Source organism: Triturus cristatus, chromosome 4_2 (assembly GCF_964204655.1).
Source record: "Triturus cristatus chromosome 4_2, aTriCri1.1, whole genome shotgun sequence".
NCBI classification, from domain to species: Eukaryota; Metazoa; Chordata; class Amphibia; order Caudata; family Salamandridae; genus Triturus; species Triturus cristatus.
In genome coordinates, this window is record NC_140586.1 from 511,015,680 (window position 1) to 511,042,780 (window position 27,101).

Below are 27,101 nucleotides of genomic sequence, written 5' to 3' on the forward strand. Positions count from 1 at the left end.
CCGCTCCCGCAAAGCCTGCAGTGTCAACAACTGACAGTCAGGGCACAACTTGGGGTCGTGGTCGCGCTCCAAGCAAAAGAGGCACACACGGTGCGGATCTGTCACCGACATCAAGCGGTTACAGGAACTGCAGCAAAACAAGGTGGTATGCCGTTCCTGCTGTGTGGTGCAGGTAAATATATGTGTAGAGAGCACAGCCGTGCTCACACAGGACCGAAGAAAAATGTCCTCCTTTCGGAAAAGGACCCTCACACACCCAGTCACCTAGGTGTCTTGCTTCATCATTGGGCCTGCTCCTTATCAGGTCGGCACTGCAATACCCGATCAGCAACCATGATGGGGCCTTTTGGCGGAGATCTTTCTTCCTTTAGCCGTTGAGTGCAGTGTGTGTGAGGGCCCTAGTGAGTGTAGATGTACAAAAGTGAAATGTGTAAGGTTAAAACAGGAATCAGTGGTCCACTCAAAACAACTTTAATGAATGTGGTCACTATCCTGATTAAAAACAATAATGCACGCACGCCTGCTCCAAGGTTACAGGGTTTTGCGCTAGAAAATCAGGCCAACATGTTTTTTGCCTTAGGTCAAATAGACAGCAATTCTTCAGGACCGATGTAAGATCTATCTACACTTTTTGGTGCTGGTCTGAATTAGTGAAAAGTTAGTGACCACCCATACAGCACCCTAAAAAGTGGTACCTGTAGATCTACAACATTACCCAATTCGGGTCAACAATGTGTGGCAACATGTACCAGCAGGTGCAGACACTGTAAAGTGCAGTGTCGTTTTGAACACCGTCATACGGCGGATGACCTACCCCTCACTCTGCCGGTCGCAGGAACTGCAGGCCTTAAAATCGGGCATCTCTTGTGCTCCTGTTCAGAGTCGGAGACTCGAAACAAGACGTCGACAAAAGTCAATAAAAAGTTAGTCAAAAATTGACTGAGGTACCGTTCTTCCCGGATCTGCGCTGCCTGCTGCGGAAAAATAAAGAACTGACGTCAGAGCGCGAGGGCGGCGTCTCAGTAGCTGCCGCGATGTCATCCCGGCGACCACAATGCCGACGACGGACACGGAGCCGACCGACGCCACCTTCCGACGCGCAGAGGTACTGCTGACGAAAAAACTTTCCGGATCCAGTGTGACGCCTGGGGGTAATTCGAAGGTAAAGAATCTATAACTAACGTGTTTCTTGCAGATGTGTCATTCACAGCGTCACTCTAAAGGTAGTAAATTATCATTCATAAGCACACTGACAACTTGAAATTGTACACATAAGGAACCTTAAAACCTGACACCTATGCTACTATGTAATGGTGCTGAAGTCTACTGAGTTAGAGTTGTTGTTCCAGTGGTTGTTTGGATGTGCAGAAGACAGGGCTGTAAATGTCAGAAGAGGTGTTTTGGCAATTCAGCATTCCAAAATACTGAGAAAGATTTAAATGGATCACTGATATCCTTTTGGCTTAATATTCCATAAAAAGATTTTGTCCTAGAACCTTGGATTGTGTGTTAGTTTTCAGAAGGCATTAGCTCTGAAACTTCAATGAGCAGCAATCCTGCTAATTGGGCAACTGTGGCATGGCTATGATGGGCTGGAACATCTGGTGGCAAGAGTACTAAAGGGTTTCATGTAGGTCAATTTCCCTATGCAGAACAGATCTCCATGGCTAGAATTTGTTGTTGTGTTTGAAGAGGAGTTATCAGGCTTTCCCCTGTGAAATTATTGTAATCACAGCATGCATGCAAACTCCATAAACGCAGACTTTTAATTTAGTTCAACAGGCATTTATACCACATTAGACAGCAGCAGGGATAAAAAGAACCGATGGGAAACTTTAGAAAGCAATTTGTTGATTGTGTAATAGGAAAGGCCTTTCAGAAGCAAAGTAATAACAATTTTGGAAATACACATCAATGTAAAGTTTCAGAATAAATGATAAAAGGTTTCCTTACAATCTGAAAGATGGAATAACTTAAAATACACCATAGTTATGTGTTCTGATGTATTATTATATTTCATAAAAGAGATATCAAATTGTTCTAGTTCATTTTTTTAAGCACTTGGTATCCTTTGGCACCCTACCTGATCATCTTGTAGTTTAGAGTGATCGCGTGTTCGTCCTTCCTTCTCTTGACTATTGAGAAAAATAAGACAGTTTGTTGTTAAAAACAAAATTGAATATTTGAAAGGATTATTAGTGTTGTCTATGAGCACTGTTTTTGATGCAATCTCTCCAGTGCCACCAAAGAGACAGTCTTTAGGGAAATGGTATTTAACAAGACAAGTTGAAAGATACTTGGAGCGAGATTTATCAGAGTATTGCAATTCCCTTGCATCAAGCATGGTGATGCAAGGCCAACGCAATACTAAAGTCAGATTTACCAAGCAACGCAAGGCCACCTTGCTTGTTCCTGTGTTGCTTGGTAAATTTGGAGTGACGCCAGGCAGCGCAAGTGCCTGTATTGCTTTATTCTGCTCTCGGAAGGCATTCCATGTGTGGAGCTTAGGTGTTCCCACACATCCACCCATGGGTTGTGGCACATTCCCAGATTTACCACGAGTGGTAAACCTGGGAATGCGTAAAAATGCTATGCCTTCCAAGGGGAGAGGCAACAAGGATATCTACATTTCTCCTTGTTGTTTCCCCTTTCTAGCTGTGATGCATTCTGCAGCACACTTAGGAAGAGGAAGAAGCCTTATCTGATAGTTTTTGTGCAGGAAGGTATTCTTTCCTGCACAAAACAATCCTGTCTGCAATGCAGGCACTCTTGCACCATGATGCAAGGATCCCTACATTGGCGCTAGGTAGCAAACTGTGCACCAGCACAGACAGAGAACAGGAATGCGCCATATATTGGTAAATATGGTGCATTCCTGCCCTCTCCCTTTCACACAGCACAGCAAGTTGTCTTGCAGTGCTGCATTGCGTGAAAAATTGATAAATCTGTTCCTTGGTCCACAAGGCAAAAGGCAACTTCCTCTGTGACTGAAATTCAACAAATCAGAATTTCACTATCACTTTAAGTTATTTTCAACACCACACAGTAAAATCCACATCCATTTAACAAATTGTCACCATGTTCAATTTGGTAAGACATGAGGCTTTAGGCTAATTTAGTATTAGGTGATGTGGGGGGGGGGGGCGGGGGGGGGTAAATATAAGCACCCGTCTAAGAGAACAAGATCACATTATTCATCTGCCAGCAACACAGTTAATCAAAGGCAGGTGGATGGTGTCCAATATAAAACAGAGAACCAGGTGGATGGTAACTTCTAAAATGTATGAAAAAGCGAGTATTTGTAAGAGAAAGAAATGTATTGTTGGGACTACTAGAGTATTGACGCTGTAGCCCAAAGCTAATAGCAGGCTCTACCAGCACAGAGGCAGGACCACACGTCAAACATATATAAGAACCAGAAGTGCACATTCATACTCCATCACTAAACACGATCTTTGATGGTACAATTGGAGGTGGTATACTCTAAAGTATCCCCTAATGGCAACAGTGATAGCCACAGTGTTTGCTGTTCTCAGAATAAAGTCTTTCTAACATTCTTTGAGTCTCACCACAAGCAGACTACTTCAGCTCAGATACTTCTAGACTAGTAAATTGAACACACGTGATCTCATTAACATACCCCTGGAATCTAACAAGCTAAGAAGCCCCTTAAATTGAAAATAAAGAGCATTCCTGTAACAGGTGATATATTTTTCTTTATTCTACTGGAGCAGGGATTTTTGTACCTCAATCTTCGAGTATAATCATTAAAAAAAACACACCAGTGGTCGTATGGATCTTTGTTAGTTGACAAGGAGAGATGAAAAGGAGCGATCATTTACATCAAACAACATGAACAGTGAACTCCAACTGGGCTGAGCTGGTGTGATTTAAAGGGGATTTAGTACCAAATTAATTAAAACTATTTTATTCATTTAATAAATAACAATTTTAGTCATCATTATTACAGATTCAAATAATCTATTATTCAATATTTCAAAATAAATATAAAATACCACATTAGTAAGAATTACAAAAGGAAATCCCTAATCTAAATTAAAAGTTTTCTCTGTCATAAAAGACATTTTTTTCAATAAGCAAGGTAAACTGCCAGTTTTAGAAACTGATAATGAAGGTCCTGATGAGAGAATAAAATAATGCATACCCATGAAGCCTTAGCACTCAAGCAGGGCGAAAATTTGCAATGCTGAAAATAATTCTCAGCTTAAACATCAGCAGACATCCTTAAGGTCCGTTTTCTAATTCCTACAGCAAGCTCTTTGTACCAAGTCTCTGAGTGAAAAAGGGAAGCTCTCTGACAAAGGGCTCTAAAGGGTCTTCCTGACTAATATAAGGAACACACTCTAATATAATTATACCAAAACTTCGTTAGCAACAAAACTTGCATTCACTGTTCACATCAACCAATCATTTTCCAGCAAATTCTGGGAGCAGATATATTGTCTAGTTTCTCACATCTTTACAATGAAGTACAGAAGAATGTCCTTGAATTGCTACATTGATCACATCTTGTGGTTCAGACAGTACTGCCCATGAGTCGCGTTTCCTGCCATCTCCCTTCTACTCCCGGTCAGAACTTCACGATCAGTTGTCTAATTAATAACAAATGTCTATTCAGTAGAAAACAGAAGGCTTTGGGGAAATTACAGAATCTGGAGTAGAGAGGGAAAAACATCTTGTGTAAAACAACAGTTTAATGCAAAAACAGGCCTCTTGTCCAAATCGCGTAAAGTCAACATTTAATATAGGATCAGTAGTTAGGCTAACTTAAGTCACTACATTATGTTATTTCATTTGTGCGCATACAATGCCTAAATGTGATTACCTACTTCAAAAGTTTTAGTTTATTATGCACGTTTTGCTCAACCTTTAATTAACACTTTTTTAGAAATGGGTGTTTGGTTTATAAAATGAGGAAATTGGCTCCATCCCTTCCAATTTACTTTAAAGCTCCTCCAAGCCTCCAAAAATCCCTTTTTATTAGAAGGCCACACCGTGACTAATAGAAACAGACATCAGATACCAGACACCCACCACCCAAAACCTCTGTCAAGCAGTTCCAAACATTACCTGCTATCCCCTCAGCTGAGCCTGAATTCATACCGACCGCTCCAGACTAATATTGGTCACCAGTTTGCTTTATGGAATCCCAATGATGGCATGCAATCATGCCTAATTTTTTAAACATTCACCGAGGACAATGTACTGCTCATTTGCCTTCTCTGTTACTAGACATTAAAGACAAATGCAGACGTTGACTCATCTCCTATGGGATTTAAGATTTGAAATCATGCAAGATTTGAAATCCACTTGGCAGATCGTCACAGAGGCCATAACACTCACAATGGAAGTCTGTAAAACAAAACAGGGCATGACACTGGCTTGCCTCCTCCTCAGTCCCATTATGCTGTCACTTGTGATGCAAATTCAGCTGCATCACAACCGTGCTGTACATAGGCACAGCAAGGGGGCCTATCAGGAAGCATCCAAGCGTACAGCAATTTCATGGCATTTCAAATGTTGTTGGACCCCGCCTCGTGGCGTGGTCCCGAACCCTCCCACCCGACCCGACGGGGGCAACCCCCACCCTTCGGGGTCCCGCCGGATGATACTTTGCCGCCCGCGCCAACCTACGCGACCCGGCTCGCCCCGACATCAGCCACAGCGAAGCCCCGACATCGAGGCACCAAGATTCGGCCAGGGGGCACCAAGTGGCCACTCCACCAATCCCGGAGGAGGGGAGTTTCGATGGGACCCCCAACCGTCCCTCTCCCGCTGGGTGTCTGGCGTCTCCCAGCTCAGCTCCTCCGCCCCCCAGGCGCAAGGGTCCGGACATCAAAGGGGTCCAGACCTATATCTGGAGCAGCCTCCCGCCAGGACGGGAGTTGTATCCTGGAGTCAAGAGCCCTGCTGATCGGATCACGGCTGACCCTACGGAGAAAGACTCATTACTTGGAACTTGGACCTCTGAGCCCTGCTGATTGCGTCGCGGCTCCCCCCTCTTGCTGAGAAGAAGACACTCCTAAACCATCGGAGCCCTGCTGACTTCGTCGCGGCTCGACCTCGCAGAGAGAAACCATCGGAGCCCTGCTGACGTCGTCGCGGCTCGACCTCGCAGAGAGAAACCATCGGAGCCCTGCTGACCTCGTCGCGGCTCGACCTCGCAGGAGTAAGACCATCGGAGCCCTGCTGACTTCGTCGCGGCTCGACCTCACCGCAGCAATCCCCCTGAACCGTACGGAACCCCCCGGCTCGAGGATTGAGAGCCAGGCGCAGGGTGTCCAGTACCAGGCTAAGACTGAGACTGTCCCGCTACCCCATCCCAACCAGACTTTGAGACTCTTTTGGATCTCTCGATCCACCTGTAAATATTGCCACAGAATTCTGCCTTGCTTACCGATAAAAACGTATAAGAATTGATACCCTGGTTGTGTCCCTTTGTGATGGTGGGGTTGCTTGGCTGTTACGAACCTAGGAGAAGGACCTCACCCAGGAGGCTTCTCAGCGGTGCTCGGCTACTCGCCTACGGAACGGTGATCCTCGGGGTTGCCCGTCCGATACCATCGGGCACCCGGAGGGCGCCCTTCTAACAAATGTTATATGCTGTTATTCCCTTCATAAATTCCTGAAAGATGTACAAATCCACAAGCATCCCATGCACACACAGCGATGCGTGTTTAATGTAACTTCATCTATAATGTGTCAAACGTGCAGTTTTCTACTGCTGATGCTAAATACAGAGCTAAAATTAAAACTGCCGTCACATAATATTGTACAAGGACCCACGTAGAACACACCCACCATGGGAGTTGCTAGACAGCTGGTGTCATGACCCCTTGGACAGAGCGAGCTACTCCACTCACCTTGCCTCCTAGCACAGCCTACACAAAACTTCAGAATTACCTTTTCTTACAAAACTCTTCCAACATATTTTGAAACACAACCCTCCTCTCCTGTCTCCTTACTCTAACAACTGCCACCAAAGAAATTTCGGCTATTTCTGGTTCCTTAGATATTCAATGGATAATGTACATTAAGACCTCTTGAGAGATTGTGGAGTCCTCGTGGTGCAGTTAGGGCTATACCTAAGGAATTGCTTAGTGATTGGCAAACCACAGATTTTGCGCAGCTTTCTAGGCAGAGCCTAGGTTCTTTGACGGAAACTTTCCACTCTGTTAAAAGCTTCTTCAGGAAGGAGAACTTTCTGTACGACATCCATCCGCCACTAGCTAGGCGTCTATATCTGCAGCATCGGCATGGATCTTTGCCGATTGGCTCGTTCATAGCTAATTGGTCCCAAACAAAGGAAACTAACATCGCCCAGTGCTCATTGAGTGGTGTTACCAAAGAAACTGTTGAACATGTCTTCTTTTTTTCCCCCTTTATAGCCAATGCAGGAAAAGAAGGATTATTTCACTGTGTCAAAGACTGTAAGAAAATACAAGCAGACCATTAGGATGTTCAAATATGATGATAATAATTTAATTTATTTTGGTGTTAGTAGGTTCATATTATGAATGTGGAGGCTAAGACAAAAGAAGCGTTCCGATTTGGTAGAAAGGGGCATGTAAAATATCAAGGGGTCGATTCCGATTCCGATCCTGGAGAAATATTCCCCGTACGAATCGTATCCGGATTTTTTTACGTACGAATCGTACAAGTCCCATACAAACTGGCAAGTACGATTCGTATGTAAAAAACACCATACGAATCGCATTGGGAATATACCCCGACACGTCCTCGGGTCGGAAAAAGTGTTCGAAACATCCCCGGACGTTTTTACGTACGACTCGGTAAACCGACGTCCAAACGCGCAAGTACGATCCGTCCCGTCCGTCCGAATCCACAACCGTATGGTAAAAACACCGTACGGAGCGAACCTCCACAGCAACCATGGAGACGTCCAAACATGTGCCCGCAGACGCGCCGAACACCCCCCCCATGTCCGCGATGTCCCCCCAGCCCCCCCCGTATGTCCGCGACGTCCCCCAGCCCCCTGTATGTCCGCGACGTACCCCCAGCCCCCCCGTATGTACGGTGTGGACCCCCACCCCACCCCCTGTATGTATGGTGCGGACCCCCACCCCACCCCCCGTATGTACGTTGCGGACCCCCACCCCCATATGTACGGTGTGGCCCCCACCCCACCCCTGTATGTACGGTGCGGAACCTACCTCACCCCCGCAACGTACATACGGGGGTGGGCTGGGGGTCCGCACCGTACATACGGGGGGGGTGGGGTGGGGGTCCGCACCGTACATACGGGGGTGGGGTGGGGGTCCGTACCGTACATACGGGGGTGGGGGTCCGCACCATACATACGGGGGGTGAGGTGGTGGTGGGGGTCCGCACCGTACATATGGGGGGCTGGGGGGACGTCGCAGACATACGGGGGGGCTGGGGGGACATCGCAGACATACGGGGGCTGGGGGGACGTCACGGACATACGGGGGGCTGGGGGGACGTCACGGACATACGGGGGGGCTGGGGGTATGTCGCGGACATACGGGGGGGCTGGGGGGGTGTCCGGCACGTACCGGGCCCCCTTTTCCTCACGCTTCGCGGCGTACTTAGCTTTACCGGCACTTTTTGTGTGCCGTAAAAATATAGCCGTCCGGAGTGCTGTCGGTACGAATCGTACTTGCTGGTACGTAAAAAGCTGCCTAACTCCGTCCGCATGTCGCGTATGCGCCGTCCCGGATCCCATTTGTATGTGTTTTTGTGTCGGTCGGTGTTTTTTACGAATCGTACGGAAATGGTGTTTCCGTACGAATTGTACTTGCATGTTTGTATGGTTTCTCCAGGATCGGAATCGACCCCCAAGTGTATTTTAATTCTGTATATATGTACTAGTGATGCATGACTTAGGGGGATTTCACCATTATTATAGTCAGTTACTCATCCTTGTTAAATTATATGCACCAGAGACGGGTAGTAATAGTCGATTTTGCACTAGCCATTTTAAATGGTAATGTGAATTTATGATTGTTTTACTATTTATTTAAGTAAAGTGTCTTTATATGAGCGAGAGAACGCATTTTATCCTAGGATTCAGTGGAAGCAGTATTTAGACTAATGGACTGAATCCTTTATGCTATATCTTGCTGACGATTTTTATTGTACTGTTTTTATCAATTGTTTCATTCTGCTTTTATGGCTCTATGCCGAAATAAAGCTAATTAGACTGAACTGCCACCAATGCACTCCACTAAATGCACCTCTCTATCTCCGACTGCCAACGGCAAGCCATTAAAAGAGCCCCTTATTTTTTTAAGGATAGATTAGCACACGAACCTTCAAAATTATTTTGCAATTGATTTTTAAGAATGCGGAGCCACAATCAGCAAAGAGATCGAGTAGTTTTATTCAGCATGGTGCTCAACTGGACTGTCACCAATGATTCTATTCAAAGGCTATACATAAGCGCATCACACACTAAAGATTCTGCATTGACATGTAAGAAATGCCATTATCACTCATACTGAATACATGATAAGAGAATATATTATTATTATTATTATTATGGAATTTTATAAAGCGCATGGTTACGCACCCCGGCGTGTCCCCGCGCTGAGAGGAACAAAGAGGCAAATCAGGAAGAGGGTCACAACAGTGCTGAGCGGTAGAGGTGGGTTTTTAGTGCTTTGCGAAATTTATTCTCTGAGGGTTCGAGGCGCAGCTCTGCCGGGAGAAGATTCCATTTTTTGGCCACGAGAAATCTGAAAGATCTCCCTCCCATTCGAGCTTTCCGAATTTTGGGGATGACAGCTAGTCCAGTGCCCGAGGATCGGAGCGACCGCTCCGGTCTGTAGGGGGTAATAAGATTGCAGAGGGGAGTAGGCGCCCTGCTCATCATAATACGATGGCATAGACATAATGCCTTAAAAATAATCCTCTCCCTAACGGGCAGCCAGTGTAGGGTCTTCAAGGTGGCTTTAGATGGCGTACGTCTAGGCAGTCGCAGTACCAATCGAGCTGTGGCGTTTTGAAGAACTTGGAGACGATTAAGGCACTTTGCTGTCACGCCCAAGTATAGAAGATTGGAATAGTCAAGTCTAGATGTGACTAGGGCATATAACACATATTTTGCCCATAAGTAATTTTCAAAAATTACAAACTGACATGCAGAAACTAGTAATAAATAAAAAATAAGAAAAGTATGAATATGGAGCAAAAATAACAATAAAGTAATGCACATATTCTAGACACAAAGACTTAAAAATGCAAGCAAAATAACTGCCTGTATGCCCATCATCTAAAAATTACAGATGGCGTGGCAGTTCAAGCTATCAATCTGAGAAGTTCTGCAACAAAATCACAAGGGCTCTGCTTCTCAGTTCTTTTGACCACATCATTACCAATCCCCACTGGTTCCACCTCCACTCCAACAGAAAAGTCAGCGTAGTTCCCATTGTACTCTCTAATTTCTATGCTTCTTACCCTCACCAGGAAGTCACCAATTGAACCAATTTGATTCACAGGAGCAGATCTCACCACTCTTAGCACATTCCGTACTTTTCTATCCTGGGTCACCATACCTTCTGTTGACTGTGAGGAGGGGGAAGCTGTGCCGGAAGAGACAAGCACCACTGGGGACTATATTACCCTCCTACCCCTTCTGTGAGCCCATACGTTCAAAAGCGCAACATGGCCCCGAGGACTGTGTAGCCGCCATACCTGCTGTTAACTGTGAGGAGGAGGAGGAACCCGTGCCAGAGGGAACAAGCCCTGCTGGGGGACTACATTACCCACCTACCCCTATGGTGTCTTCACAGTCAAGGATAATCCAGATGTCGCTGGTGGCCCCATTGAGGGCGGTTTCTGTGCTGTGGTTGCTGCGGAAACCTCATTGTATGCTGTTGATTATTTGGTGATGTTCCAGGTCACTGGAGAGTTGGTTGTTGATCGCCTTCTCCGTGACTTTGGTGGGGAAAGGTAGTAGTGAGATGGGTCAGTAATTGCTGAGTTTGCTCGGGTAGGCTGTTGGTTTCTTTAGGAGGGCATTGACTTCTGGTTGCTTCCAGTTCACCAGAAAGGTTATTTGGTGGATGTGTTGATGACTGATGTGAGCACGGAGGTGATCATGGATTCTTCTAAGTTGCAAGTGTGGTGGGGGCATGGGTCTGTGGGGGCTCCTGAGTGCATGGATTCCGTAACTGTGGCAGTGTCCTCGCTGGTGAGGGTTGTCCAGTCAGTTAGGTGATTGTCATCGCTTCTGGTGGTGAGAAGTTGGTCGATGAGGTCTTCTGGGTTGGGCTGGGGATTAAGTTGCTGTAAATCTTTGTAATTTTGTTGTGGAAGAGTTTCAGAGTCTTAATGGAGAGGTTGTTGCAGAGTCTGATGTTGTTGATAGCGGCTGCAAGGTTGGAGAATTGTTTGACAATGGTGAAAATCTCTTTGCAGTTGTTGAAGCTGGTTTCTGTCCTCAGTGCCAGGGTTTTGTTTTTGTTTCCCTGATTTGATGGTGGTAGCATGAGCCCCACCTTGTATGTGTTTTTGGCGTTGGTGTCCCGGCTGGTTCTCCATTTCCTTTCCGGTTGTTAGTAGTAGTGATTGGACTCTCTGAGGTTGCCAGTGTAGCAGGTGGCTTGCTTGTTGGGTCTCCTGTGGGGTGCTTAAGGAATGCTAGGGCTAGAGATAAGAGAACAAACGAATACCTGAATCATGCAGAATAACCACCATCAGAGTCAAGAGGTTTGTAAAAACAGTGGGACAGAAGTCATGCTAAAAGGTGGGACTAAAAACTGGTAGTGATGATTTTCCATTGAAAATCTTAGGAACTGCTGTGGTGTCTGAAGAATCAGAACATTAAAATGTGCATTTTGCATATCTAGAGATGCAAGGTAGGTCTTTTGCTGTAACAGTGGTAAAATGCTTTGCAGAGTCATCATTTTGAAAGTCTGATGCACCAAGAAATGGTGGAGACCCTTGAGATCCTGTACTGGGTGAAAAATCGCCTGAGGCCTTTTGTACTAGAAATAGGATTGAATAGTATCCAAGACCCTGCTCGTGAGGACGAACAGGCACAATTGTTGCTTTGAGCAGGAGATTTTCGTCTCCGTACAGAAGTGCTCATAGCCACTTGGGATGCTTTGGAAGAGCAGTTGGTCTGAAACATGAAGGCGGGGCTGAGAAAAGCCCAGCTCTGAGACCACTTTGACATTCAGGAAATACAGAATGCGGCCACCCACACGGAGGTCCTGATGAGAGTCGTGCTTTTAAACATAGAGGGTTGGCAACAGCAGACTTGGCCAGGGTTTCTCTGAACTCGGGTTCTCAGGCCATGACCTCTTCCTCAAAAGGCCTGACATGACCATCTCGCATTCCCTGTTGGAAAACTATGCCTGAAACCAAAAGCTCTACCTCTGTGTTTCTCCAGGACTAAACGCTTTTTGCTCTCTGCCGTCTTCTTGACCATATCCACCAATTGTGGATCAAAAAGGGAGGTACTGTCTAAAGGCAATTTCAGAAGAACTGACTTCTGCCCTGCAACCGACTTCCACAACCTCATCCATAGATGTCGGCGAGCAGAAATAGCAACTTTTTAGACCACCACTGAGGGGCATAAATTATCAAAGGAAAGATCAGAGAGGAATCAGACCTGTTACTCCATAAGACTGCGAAGTGAGGTACAGTCCAAACACTCTGACATGAGATCAGCCAAAGCGTGAAAGTCTTTCAAGAGTGATTGCACTGTATAAGTCGTTTATGTGTTAGCTCTAATCGAGAAATTAGAAGCAGCACAAGACCATCTCACCCATCCACTTTCTAATCCACTGGATCTTGAGGGGAGTCATCCCCTTAAATTACATTTCCTGGGGAAGACAGACTGGCCATAGAATGTCTTCCTTCACTACAGCAGGAAATACCTCAGAGAACTTGTTCACTGGATACCGTTTTGCAAGGAAAATGGGAAAAACAGTCTTATCAATATCGGTCCACTTATGCTCTAACATTCTCTTCATAGCACCATTCAAAGGGACTCTTTCAGGCTCTGTTTTATTGTGACCAAAAATCATTGTCCTTAGGAGTGGTATTAGGAGCAGGGAGGTTTCCATTTTCCAGTGAAATCTTGAATAATTTCAGAAAGTTCAAGGCCTTGAATGAATCATTCTTCCCCGCTTTCATCATCCATATCCAAGGCAGGATCAGCATCATCATCCTCCAATTTAGAGACCTTGGCTGAATCTGGCCCATCTCTGGCTTTAAAGGCAGACTCTATTGCCAACTTAATAAATTGTTGAATTGTGGCCAATGAGAGAGGAGAGTCAGAAGAAGGTACAGGCATATTTTCAGCTGCCTCCTCCTTTGCAGAAAAGCAAAAATGCCAAAATCCCTTACTTGGCACAAATGAAAAGCCAAGAAACCGGCCGATTGTTCCTGTTTTGGCCGGTTTCTAAGCTGCATACATCTTGCAGGAACTTTCGAAAGAACGTGGTTGCGGCCTGCCATTTTAATTTTGGAAGATATGGCAAGTACAAGACTTCGAGCTGAACTGGGCGCTTAGCACCACTGCTCTAAGTAAACAAAATCTCCTTCTACTAGAGGCTACTTGCTTGACTGCTGCTCCAAGTCTCGGAGAGAGCCATAAATGTGCCCCATCCATCCCGCTTGCTAAGGAAAGGCATAAGAATGAAAGAAATGCTAACAAAGCAAATCATCTGACACACATTTCAATACAAACACAAATTAAAATAACACTTACTTGAGCCTTCTACGGTCACTCAGGTCAGAAAAGAAAATATCAGGATTAAATGTAATATGTCCTCCCTTTTCTGCCTAGGTAATCATCCTCCATATTGGTGGAAGTAATTTAGGTCAGCAAGGGAACAGGTCTGCAGATTGAATCATATCTCACATGTGAGGACTGGAGTGGGAATAAGGGATGAGGAGATAATGACAGGAGCCCACTGCAGACTCTTCTATACATAAAATAACAGTCTGAGGGTGAAACTGAGATTTTATGCAAGACAGGAGGCTAGAATTATGAATTAACCTTTCATTCACCACTTCTGAGCAGCCACTATTTATAGAATCTTAAATGGAGCACTAAACCACAAAAAATTAAAAATGGAACTCCACAGTTCAATATAAACCTCATGTCCGTCATCCTCGACCTCTTTTGTTTGCTGCTTCAGAGCAGATAAGTACCGTATTGCTTTAATTACCATATCGCTTTACTTAAATACTATTAGGAATGGCTGTGTTTGAAAATCTGAGTATGACCCAATTTTCGGGTCCACAGAGTGATTGAGCAGTTGTATGTTTAATAATGTATTACTTTAAGCTAAAAATAATAAAGGTTATGATTTAAGTAAATATAAATTCAGTTTAGGCAAAATTGGGTTAAAAGTAAGGAAAAATAGGCTAATAAGCCTTTTAAGTTTAGGCTAGAAGTGTTATTTTCTGTGTCATGATTGCGTAATTTTTAAATTAAGGTTAGCACTTACTGGTATTAGGCTTGCGCAGTATGCAATGTTCAAAGAGCGTTCGGTCTGAAGACTCACGGGGCCATTAGAGGCCAGGCACGCGTGCCTATAAGTCGGGGGACATGTAGGTCAGACTCGCAGACATGTGCGCCAGCACCATTTTTAATTGGACTCAAAGTGCATTAAACCCATTTTCATTAGCTGAGGTGTCAGTCAAACGTGTTGACATGTAAGCTAGAGTCAGTTTAAGATGGGCATGAAGTGCATTGAACGCACATTTTATATATACAGAAGATTGGTCATGTTTATAAGTGCAATGCGGCTGGCAATGCCCTCTTTCTGTAACTCACTGCAGGTGCACCTCCTGGCACAGGGAGTGTCAAGAAATGTTGGCCCTTGTGATGCTGAGGGTCCGTAGGGGCCACAGAAGCCCTTTCTTAGTTGCAAGAGATCCTGCGCTGCAGGGCTGCAGGAAGAGCTATAAGCGTGATGTGGCTGGCCAAACCCCCATTCTGTAACTCACTGTAGGTGTGCCTCCTGGAACAGGGAGTATCAAAAAAGGAAGAGCTTTGTGATGCTGAGGGTCTGTAATAGCCACAGAAGCCCTTTCTTAGTTATAAAGGATTCTGCGGGGCTAAAGAGAGCACTATAAGCATAAGAGAAAGCAATTGGATGGTGTTCCTGAGAGAGGAGTCCCAAAACGCTCACAAAGAGTTGGTGTACCCAGGATGGGCAGGATTTCCCTGCATATGATAATGATATGGATGAATACATATTAGATTTAAATTACAAGGATAATGAGTTTGGAGGAAGTATAGCCAATAGAGATGTTGGTAGGAGATCGGTAGCTGACCCATTAGAGCAAAAATTATTTGATACAAAGGATATAAGGCATCCACAAGGATCCGATTGGTGGCCCTTAACCCGTGTAGCAGATTATATTAAGAATTGGTTTAGAAGGCCTTTAGAGAAAGAGGAAAGGAGCATTATGAGGGCAGGATGTTCCAGTCCAGTCATTGGTGAAAAAGAAACACTGACCCCCTAATTTAGATCCAGAGTTGATTACATATCTCTTCAAATTAGGAATGTATCCTAGAAAAGGTTCGGAAAGGTTTTTAAAGCAATTTAAAGACAGGCTTTTAGATACTTGGGACCTCTAGAGAGGATGGTTGACGTGATAAAGGAGGCATATTTGAAAGGTGCAGATTTAGACATACATTTGGTGAGGGTTTGGTGTCAATGGGTAATATGTTTTTTGGGAAATTAGAAAGCAGGATTGATTGCAGAAAGATGGAAGGCAGTCCTCCTGCGTATCAGTCCAAAGTTGGGGAAATTAGCCAAAAAGGAATCAAGTGAGAGGTTTGCTTTTTAATGAAGGGATGATTGAATCAATAAGGAAAATAAGCCTAAACATTCACAGCTTTGGATAAAGCGCAGTTTTCAATGCATGAAGTATTTGCAGGTGCAAATAGTTTTTCTGGCAAGTATGGGAGGAGACTGAAATCACTTGGCTGTAGTTTCTATAAGTCCTAAGGATCAGGAAGAGGGACCCAGGGAATTTCGTTTTTTTACCCACACATGTCATGTCCCAGGCAACCAGCTCCCCGACCACAATCAAATCTGTCTAAGGCGATTGTGGTTAGGAACTATGGGGAAGATTTACGAGCCCCTTGCACCACTTTTGAGTCACTTTTCCCATGTTAAAAATGACGCAAAAGTGGCGCAAGGGGCTTGTAAATCTGCCCCTATGTCTTTCCTGAAAACACTTACTTGATCCTTGTTCCTTTCTTTCTTTATCCCTCTAAGTTTTGCCTTGCCGGATTTTGCATATCTTTTGATTGATTGCCATATGCCGTGATTGAGGTATTGGGGGAAATTAACTAAGTGCCAGAGAGATGCGCATAGTGTCATCACGTGACAAAGCACATCGGGGCTCAAGGCAGGGACTATTTAGATACTGCGCTTCGTGACCCCGGCGCTTGGTTTTGTTTCCGGATCATGTAACCGGAAGGATTCCTTGCCGCCTGTTTCCCAGCTGGTGTTTTGCGTCTTTCTCTCCCAGAGGGGATCTACTGCCAGCGTTACCCGGTTGGTGTTCTGCATCTCACTCCCAGCGCCGAATTACCGCTAGCGTTTCCCAGCTGGAGTTCCTTGTCTTTCTCCCGGAGGTGATCTACTGCCAGCATTTCATGGCTGGTGTTTTCAAGCGTCTCTTTCGCTAGAAAGTGATCTACCGCCAGCAATTCCCTGCTGGTGTTGAGCATCTCTCTCTCTCTCCCACAGACAATTCCTGTGGATATTGGTGTTGTCCTGCGTACTCCTCCTCAGTTCATCGAATTTCTAGCAGCATTGGTTCCACGCTCTCTCCTCGTTCGGATTGTCCCGTTTGGATGGACTCGTGCAATTACTTGGAACCTTGCACTAAGTCTGGTCTCAGATAAGTCAAGAAGACTAATGATATATTTTTTACCCGTTTTTGTTTTCTCATGGAGATATTGCTTATATATATATTGAAGTCCTTTTGTGTTACCCTGCAAATAAAAGGCTGAGCCACCACAAATCCCTCATATATGAAACACCATTTAGTGTGTTTTGGGATTATGCATGATATGCATGAATTGTATAAATCACTAACCCTTCTTTTTTCCTTCAAGATATCCAACTCGAGGTTTCTCCTCTTCTGGCTTCTAAAACGAGGATTTGCAGATACATTCATTCCTCTTCACAACACAAATACACTACAGAACAGAATCCTTCCCTTGTTTCCCTGTTTACCTCTTTTCCCCAGGTTCTTTTCCACTGACAGCTGCTCTTCCCATCAGCGTGGAGCGTTAAGCACTACGGGAGAGGTTGGACCCTCTCCGCTTCCGCAATACCTGGTATTCAGGTGAGTAGACCTTGAACACACAGGAGAAGAGGGTCCAGTGCGTGATCATCTAGGGGTCGAGGACAAACTACAACCTCAGGAACAGGTGAGTATGAGGATTACTTCTTGTTCTATCCACAGAAAGGTGGAAGGAAAGTTGAATTTTCATATAAGGCAATGGAATTATATTACAAACAATCCTTGAATGCTGGCTCATGTAAGAGGTTACTAAATAGAGTTCAATTCAATCCCTCAAAGTTTGAAGAGCCAAGATAACTTTTCTTCAACGAAGCATTGGAAAAAGTATTAATGAAAGAAACTGAGTCAATGATAGACAAAGGTGCAGTTGTAAAAGTTAACTGCTATCAAGTTGGTTATGTAAGCACTCTTTTCCTTATAGATAAGAAAGACAAGGGTTGACGCACAGAGATAAACTTACGAGATTTTAACTACTATGTGGTTTACAGACATTTAAAAAAGGAGGGAATATGTCTTCTCAGAGATGCATTACTGGAGAAGGATTGGATGTGAAAGATGGATCTAAAAGAAGCATATTTCACAATTTCAATTGCAGTAGAATGTCAGCAGTTTTTGGAATTTATTGTAGACACCATAAAGGTACAGTTTTTGCTTCCAGAGAAGAAGCTAAAGGAAATAAGACAAGAGATGAATTTAGCTCTGAAGAGAGAGGTAAAGTTGAGCGACTTAGCCGTGTTATAGGTCTTAATGCTCAATGCTCAGTGCTCAATTCAAGCACTGTTCCCAGGTCCATTACATTACAGCGCATTGCAACAAATGAAAACTTCAGGACTTGCAAATGGACAATGATATGGAGACAATGTGATTATGTCAATGGAGGCAAGGGAGGAATTGGAATAGTGGTTGGAGAATTTGGAGGCATGAAATGGTTGCGTTATTTTTGGAACAAAGCCAGAGTTTGTTTTGGAGAAAGATGCAAGGAATCATGGATGGGAAGCAATGTGTTCGTATCAAGAGACAGGTGGTGTTTGGAGTTTGATGGAGCCGGGAGATCATATAAATTGTTTAGAGATGAAAACAGGAATATTTTCATTGCGCATTTTCGAAATCACAGTTCAAGGGAAATTCAGTCCTGTTGAAGATGGACAATGTCACAGCTGCCATTTACATAAACAAGTTAGGAGCCAGAAGATCAAATACGTTGGTGGATCTAGCAAAGGAAATGTGGGAGTTTTGCTTGGAACAAAAGATTGGTTTGAGGGTCCAGTACTTACCAGGGAAGAAACATTTAGTGGCAGACTGGAATTTGAGGAATATGATACCTTTGAATGTAGCTCTGTTTGCTTTCAGGTTGAGTCATCAGTTACAGGGTTACATAAGTTGGAGATTCAGGGGTCATGGCAGTGGATGCTTTTACACAAGATTGGGCAGAGAGGAGGGGTTATGTGTTACCGCGTTTTGTAATTATACAGAGAGTGTTGATTCAAGTAAGAAGACAGGGTTGTCATTTAGTATTAGTAAATAAGTTCAAAACATTATGGTCTGGGAATTCAAGCAAAGTTCCAAAGCCCTGAGAGGGTAGAGATAGCCTTTGACCAAGGATGAGGGAATACGTCCTATCTATGTGACTATTACTGACCTGAAAAGTATCCCCTCTGAATTGTCCAACCAACGCTCCACTCAGAAGGCGTAGGTGAAGGAAAAAAATCCAATTTTTTTTATATAAGCCTCACCCACTCCAGTAGTGGCATGCTTCATCATCGGGTTCCCCCTGACTCCTAAAGGCCAGGGTGGGCTCAACCTTATTCCAAGGAGCTCTTATGTAGAGTTGTAAAAAATGCAGTTCTTCTGGCTGGTGCCTGGGAATTACAAGTACCCTCAACACCTGTTGCTCCATTGCCACAAGCAGCGGAGCTGAGCCGAGTAGGTTATTAAGAGGGTTGACGCAGTGAGTCCCCGCTGCTCTCAGAAGATAATTTTGATTGATTTCGGCATCTTTGTGAAAGATCTCCGCGTGATCAAGGTCCCTCTGAACATTTGATTGCACTTGCCCTTATCTTGCACAATTTTGTTTCCTCTTTAACCCTTTTCAGGGTTGACTACACTGACCACTCAATCCCCTGTGGAGGTAATTCACTCACAACCTTGGGTGAGTTGGTACTTAAAAAGTATGTTAGTATTTATGGTATGTTGATATGTACATTTTACTTCCTTTTTACCCGCAATGGAGTACATAATATGGTTTTAAAAGGTACTGCTGTATGAACAATTATCCTGGAACTGCACTAATTTGTGCAGTAGGTTTGGGTGCCAGTTCTGATACTTTTCAGATGTGGGACAAGGGTGCGCAGTGACGTTTCTCACAAGTATGTTTTGTCACACCATTTGGGTGCACAAGTATGTTATATCATCTGGACACTAGTGAGTGAGACATCTTTTTTAACAGCACAGAATGAGCACATAAGGAGTTGTCATTGAAGTGCCGATTTAGAAGCAATCACCTGTTAGCATTCACTCTTACGCTATACTCATGCTTACTTCTCAGGTACTACCCATTTTGGCAAGTATTAGCACTGCCCGTGCATGCTTTGAATTGATTTGCATGCCTTACACTATCACACAAGTTAATGATGTCTGTGGAGGTGAGATAAGCACAAACCTACCATGAAGAAAGCCCAGGACCATTGAGGCCATTAGTATAGGGCTGAAACATGTCAGTGTTTTAGGGTCACAGGGCCATAATATCCTTACCATACCTAATATAGTCTTTTACCTTTCTTGTCCACTCCGCTAATAAAGGGATACCTGGGAGTGGATGAGGAATTTTTAAAGTTATGCTCCCTACTTTTTTTACAAATCAACATAAGCGCTCCCTGAAATGAGATTGAGTCCACCCTGGCCTTTTATGAGCCAGGGTGAACCTAATGATTAGGCATGTCACTACAAGAGTGGGTGAGGGTTATATATAAAAAAATATTTTTTCTTTTTCCCACTCCTGAGTGGAGTGTAGGTTTGACACGGGTTTTAGACAATTCAGAGGGGATACATTTCAGGTCATTCATTGTTAGTCAATAAGTACCTTGGTTTAAAGGAGTTTGCATCTTTATTGTGTATGATTTCTTTTAAAAGAGTTTCAGATGTTAGAGCGCTAGATATTAGTAGTAGATTCTCTCAACCACAAGGATTTCTACCTGAAATTTGGAGGAGAAAAAACAATGTCAGAGACTGCTTTTTATCCTAAATTTTACAATAGTCCGAAATTATGTATAGTCAGATGTTTAAAAGAGGATGAATCTAGAGCAGAGGTCTTCAAACTGGGGGGTGGGCCCCCCCCTAGGGGGCCTCAAGTGATCCCGGCGGGGGGACGCCAGGCTCTGGCCAAAAGAAGCGTTATGCTTCTAACAGTTCTTTGTTTTAAGCTGAAACAATGAGCCATTACGAACATCTTGAGTCATTTATAACCGGGCTGGGAGAAGGTGTCAAAAGGGAAGGGACTCCAAATATTCTTCAAAACTCCCAGCCCCATTTCTTATAATCACACTATGGATACTTTACATGTTAGTAAGGCCTGCCTGACCAGAATAGAATGTGTCACAATCATGTATTAGCATTTTTAAAATGATAACAAAACTTAACTGCTATGTTTAAATATGTCAGTTTAAAGGAACAATTGTGAAAGATTTTGAGGGGGGGGGGGAGGGCGGTGATTTTCTTTTTCCACTGGGGGGGGCGCGGGATTAAACAGTTTGAAGACCACTGATCTAGAGGAAAGGTGAATAGAACTGATGAAGTGGATCAATTGTTGTTTACTTATGAGAAACCATTCAGAGGTGTCACAACAGCTAGCAAAATGGGTGAAGTCAGTGGTGAAAGAGGAATAAGCAAATGTACCTCAGTTTACAGCATACTCAGTTAGAGGTGCTATGACTAGCAAGGCATACCTTCATGGGGGGAAGACTGGAAGAATGTTTAGAGGCAGCAGACTGGAGTAATGTAGAGGTGTTTAGGAAGTTTTATTTCAAACCAGAAGAACATGTTTCAAACAAGCTGTTGGAAGGCTTTAAACGTGCATATATAAATAGTGGCTGCTCAGAAGTGGTAAATGTAAGGTTAATTAATAATTATAACCTCCTGTTGTGCCATAAAATTGTGATTCTCATAGGTTTCACTGCATAGAGAATCGTGATTTTATTAAAGACAAAGAGGTTAGCATTTTCCCTCCCTCCCTGCCTCCCTCCCCTCCTCCATGGGGACAGGAAAAAGTAGTAAAGAAACATTTTTTTCTTAAGATAGTGGTTTTATATTAATATAAACAAATCATAACATATTCTAAAGAGGTTTCTGAAAACCCAAAGAAGTAGATGTATTAACAATATTCGTTTTAATTCTCCAGAGAAGGAGGAAGATGTTTTTGAAAGAAATGCAACAAAAGAGGATGAAGATGATGGACAGGAGGCTTATATTGGACTGTGGAGTTCCATTTTCAATTGTTTGTGATTTAATGTTCTATTTACGCATATAGAGGTAAGTTCTTAATCGCAACCATCTCTGAAGAAAACAATATTGAGATTAGCATCAAAAGACTGGAGGCCAGCAAGAGGAAAGAGGAAGTGGTTATTCAGATCAGTTGAGAAGCTAAAATTAAAAGATGTTCTAGCAGGAAGATTTTGGTGTAGGAAGGCTATGAAGGGGATCAGCGATGCATGTAGGTAAAAATGGGGCGAGGAAGCAGAGAACCAAAGTATTAGTGGCACAATATGTGAGAAAATTAAAATGTTTGGACTTGGCATAAGGTAAATATCCCAATAAAGTTTGAAATAAAATGTTTTTCACATTTTAAAATGTATTCTGGCCAAATCTGGTTGTGAATCGAAAAGCAGTCAGTAACTGATTGAGAAAAACATAGCAAGGTACGAAACACCAGAATATGTTATTCCTCAAAAAGAGCACAGGTTAGGTAACATGGAAACCAGAAATTGCCAATTGGGACTTGCAATAACGATTCACAAATACTGATTCAGGAATTATGTTTATGAAGCATTGGCAAGTTGGAAACAAAAAATAACAGATATGCAAAGTGGAGAGTAGGTATCGGGACAATGAAATTAGATCACATGGAAGCCCATTATAAGGTTCCAGCTTGAGGATCGAAAGACAAGCTAACAGAGTTTCCCAAAGGTTTCCATGCAGCTTATTTTAATTTACCCAGTATTTACTCTGCACTTATCCCAGTCTGCATACCTTTAAATTAAAGGCACTTTTGAAATGGATGCTGTTTTTTGTTGTACTGTACCAATGATATGCTGCAAATCGCCCTGTAAGTACGATTTGCTAACTAAATAAATACACTGTATGCAAATGGTCATCTTCAAGGTCGTGAAAGTAGTAACATGAATTTATTTTTCACTGGCATGACGCAAACAAGTTTTAAATAGAATGTTTTTCCTGCTGAACAAAGAAACACAAAATAGAACGTGACTTGTCAAAATAAGCAATTTATATTAACAATCATCTGATGTAATTCAGACCAACACGCTGAGCCAATCAATGCTGGACACAGCAAGCCTGTGTAATGGTAAGTTTAATGTTACTCGCCTGATGATTAGCCTCCCCTCAGCAGGTCCCTGAAAGCATCTACCAATATAAGCATTCTGCTTAAGTGTTGATTGACTGTGAAAAAGCAGAGAACAGTGTTAGTTGCATTTAGCTCTCAATGGGAGCCCCTGTCTTTGGTTCAGGACTATATTAACTGGGTAGACAATTTATGGCAGTGAACTATGAGTGGTTTGAAGATTTAGGCTATATTGGTAATGGCCCTTTTTGCAGGCTCACCCCAAAACGTTTAGTCTTCCTCCTTCTCTTTTTGCTGAAATCTTTTTGTAGGCTTTAAGACTCTGAGCACTTTACCACTGCTAACCAGTGTTAAATTGCATGTACTTCTCTCCGAAACATGTTGACATTTGTGTATACCTGATATCTGATTGGCTATTTAGTTTACTTGTAAGTCCTTAGTAAAGTAGAATATCACATACCCAGGGCCTGTAATTTAAATGCTACTAGTGGGCCTACAGCACTGGTTGTGCCACCCGCACAAGTAGCCTTTCAAATCTGTCTCAATCCTCTGCCATTACAGAGCCTGTGCTCGCAGTTTACTGCCACTGAGGCTTACCATTTAAAACCACTTGCCAGCCTCAACCCCCACTTTTGGTACACATCAGTCACCCCTAAAGTAGGCCTGTTTAACTAAAAGGTAGTACATGTAGTTTTATGCTTTACGAAATTCTGGAAGTGACAAACACCTAAATTCGCTTTGCACTGCTGTGAGGCCTACACCCCTCATAGGCTAGCATTTGGAATTCCCTTATATACTTTTAAGTGGTAATTCCTAATCAGAGAGGAGTAGTTTTATCACGTTTGGTATGGTTGGAATAGTAATGATAAATCCTCTTTAATGGTAAAGTTGGATTTAACACTACTATTTTAGAAATGCCTCTTTTTGAAAGTGGACATTTCTCTGCTCTTAACTTCGCTCTGTGTGCCTGCAGTTTGCCTCCAATCCACGTCTGGCCTGGGTGACAGCTACATTTTGTGCATATGCTCTAGACAGCGTCAACACAGGAAAAGCTGGGTGTGACAGGAGATACAGCTGCATTCATCTACATACTGATAGCCTTCATGGGCAGGGAAAGATATTTGAAAAATATCAGTAAATTATCAATGAAATTCTGATTACATTGATACAAATAAAATGTACAATTACCGCTTCCTGTTCTGTGCATAGTCCATATCCCTATCGGCTAATGATTCTGGAATGCCAGAATCCCTGGTACTGTTGCGTCCCACAGGCTTCCTGGCTTGTTTCCTTCCACTTTGATTTTCTGAAATATGATCAATGGGGTCTTCATCTATGGAGGTACCATACAAAACATAATTTAAAAAATATCAGTAAATTAGGTGAAAAAATACATTTTATTTTGGCATTTTCACTTTCAAAAGAACTAGCATATATTGTTTGACAGAGAACAATTGTTCATTCGAAAACATTTCATTGTGTAAAGGTGCATTACTACTCAAAAATGTGACCTTCCTACCTTTTTTATTCTATACTTAAAACTATTACAGTTCAGTTATTCTTGTTTAGCTACACAGCTGTGAAACCTTGTATTCCAAATGTACATGTGGCAAACTGCACATCAACATTAGTTCATACAAGATTAGCATGTAAAACCTTTACTTAACATTATTATTAGCTCCACCAAGTTTATTCAGTTTTCTTTAGTGAGAAATATCATCAGTTCGTTTTTAACACATCCAATTGCATCAGTTTGAAATTGAAGTATCTTCCATTGCTATTGTTACAGGACCAGAGATGTAAGGCCCACCCAATTCACTTTGTCACTCTATTTTATTTCTCCAAAAATGTAAAAGGTTAATCAAATATAACACAGCAAAAGAAACCACTTCACGTAGGTTCTGGATCTGTAGTTTGTCTCCTTTAGGGTTTACTCCCAATCCTCCTCCTTCGGTCAAGCACCCTTGGGAAAACACAAACACAAGACCATAACCGTTCCAGCTTTAACTCTTTGCACCCTTCACCAATTAAATACCTCCGTGTAGCGAAGCGAAGGGACATGACAGCGTTAAACAATCCTTTAGGTTGTATAGTGTTATGATTCGCAATGTACCCCAATATAGGCCTGGGTAATCGTTTAACCTTTTACCTACATTTACCCTGCCATTGTACTACATAACTTTTTTTGGGTGCTGACCTTTTACCTAGTTAGGTGCCTCATAAATGTCGTGTGGTTTTCCCCTAAAACTAGCCTAATTTATTATGCATGAGGATTCTCAGAATCACAGCAGGATTACCATCTTCTGCATAATAACTGTGTATAAGGTTCATCACTATCGTCATCCTCAGCTAATATGACACAGCAAGGTAGAACCTCTGAGGGTACCCTTTAGGTATATAAGGACCATATCTTTGCTGGGGCAGGCAGAGGAGAAAGGCTTCCACGCTGACATGCTGACACGAGATGCTGAGGTTCCTGCACACAGACACTCCAGCACGCAGTGGTCTGACATCCCTCGTGGGGTGTCCATCTCGAGATCAAGACAGGGTTCTTCATTCTCTCACTTCAGGTTATGGGATTGGCTCTATCTTAGAGGGATTCTTTGCTATACACCTTCATACATGCTAGGTACATTTAGGTACATCTACTTAGGGTTAGCATCGTAGGAGTACGCATTATTACTGTCATGTCATTATATGCTTGCATATATTCATTGTTTTACCACTATGATAGAATTCTACCATCTATTTACTATATTGGTGCTTATAACTGTTTATATCTGTTTCTGTCTTATGGTTGTTGCAGCACACGTATTTTACGCTAGAATGAAGCTAGTTCAATAAATGCTTATTGAAAACGTCCCCAGCGTTTATTCTGCTTATCTCTCTGAGACAAAGTGAGCATGAGTGACTGAGCGAAAAGTACTGTACTGTTTCCACGATCCCTGAGGGATCAGGGTTGTCATGTTCGATAGTTGCCAGAAACTATTTGCTCCTTCGTAAGAGGAGTTCATAGTGGCACTGTGAGCTAGCTGGTTCACAGGTGAACATATCCGGGGGGGGTGTCTGGAATCAGTCTGGACACCGATCCCACAGTTAATGTTGTCTAAACGTGCAGATCCTATATAGATTATAGGAACTACACAACAATAGGGCTATAAGAATAGACTAGCCCCTCATTATCGTTCATCATTAATCGCATGCCAAGCCACAATACTCCTCAAGTCGGTGTCAATACCACACCTCCGTGAAAGTATGGCAAGCAACAGTGGCCTCAAATTAAGGTCAGTAATGTCCCAATGAATATTCCAAGTCCAACGGACCCAGGTCCATATACACTGCAAGCCACAATCCCAAAATGCCCGTGCTTCCTTGCCACACGTGCCTGAAGCCGGGACTCCAAACTGGAGTCATGGTCCCCTTGTCCAGCACGTCCTCCCTCGGGTGCTCTTGGCCTCGACTAATGAAATCTGCAATCTCTCCGTCCTCCGGTCCTCCGTTCTACAGTCCTCCGTTCTCCGGCCGTCCATTCTCCAATACCACCAAATCTCTGACCTCGTACATTTTGCCTGCCGCCGTCATCACTTCCTTCAGTCCTCCTTCAATGCTACACATTGGCCACACCTCTGAATCCAGCCAATACAAGGAAGGAGATTCAGAAACATCCGGGTCACGCACAACTAAAACACTAGTATGTGCATTCCCAGTGCCTCCGAGGTTCTCGTCATAAGTCAAAAAAGATTCCTTTCTGTGTATTACTCTTTTAGTTGGTGACCATGAGGCCTACACATTTAGATCAATAACCTTTGATTTTTGACTGTGACACTGGACAAATATTATTATTCCAGACTAGAATATACTTTTTGTTACTCTCAAAATTTATTTTTCATAGGAAAACACTTATGTGGTGTCCTGATACCAGTTAGAGCCTGCAATATCTTGTGGCAGCCTGAATCTTGACAACGCTGTCTTCTTTTCTTTAAGCGTTGTCAGCCACACTGTAGGTTTTCTTGGGGGTGTTTTTACTTTTACTCCCAACCTTTAAAAATCGGCGAGCCTGCTAGTCACAACGTCCTGCTTCCACCGCAACTCAAGTATTTAATTTGCAATTTTGAAAGTACATGATTTGAACTGTGTGTGACTCTGAGATAGATACCGTAATACGGAATTGTTAGATAGCATATATAAGACTGTACCAGAGCACCCAATCAGAGTATATATTGAATGCAATTTT

At 43.2% G+C, this 27,101-nt stretch overlaps 1 protein-coding gene across 1 annotated transcript in view; it reads right to left on the bottom strand.

Annotated features, from left to right (window-relative positions):
* The window catches only part of SPATA1 (spermatogenesis associated 1), a 394,319-nt gene that overhangs the window by 120,185 nt on the left and 247,033 nt on the right, over positions 1-27,101 (bottom strand). The window contains exons 6-7 of the mRNA XM_085602111.1: positions 24,056-24,200; positions 2,084-2,135 (exon numbers count right to left, since the gene is read on the bottom strand). Coding sequence (XP_085458237.1) covers positions 2,084-2,135; positions 24,056-24,200 — 197 coding nt within the window. The remainder of the gene's footprint in view (positions 1-2,083; positions 2,136-24,055; positions 24,201-27,101) is intronic.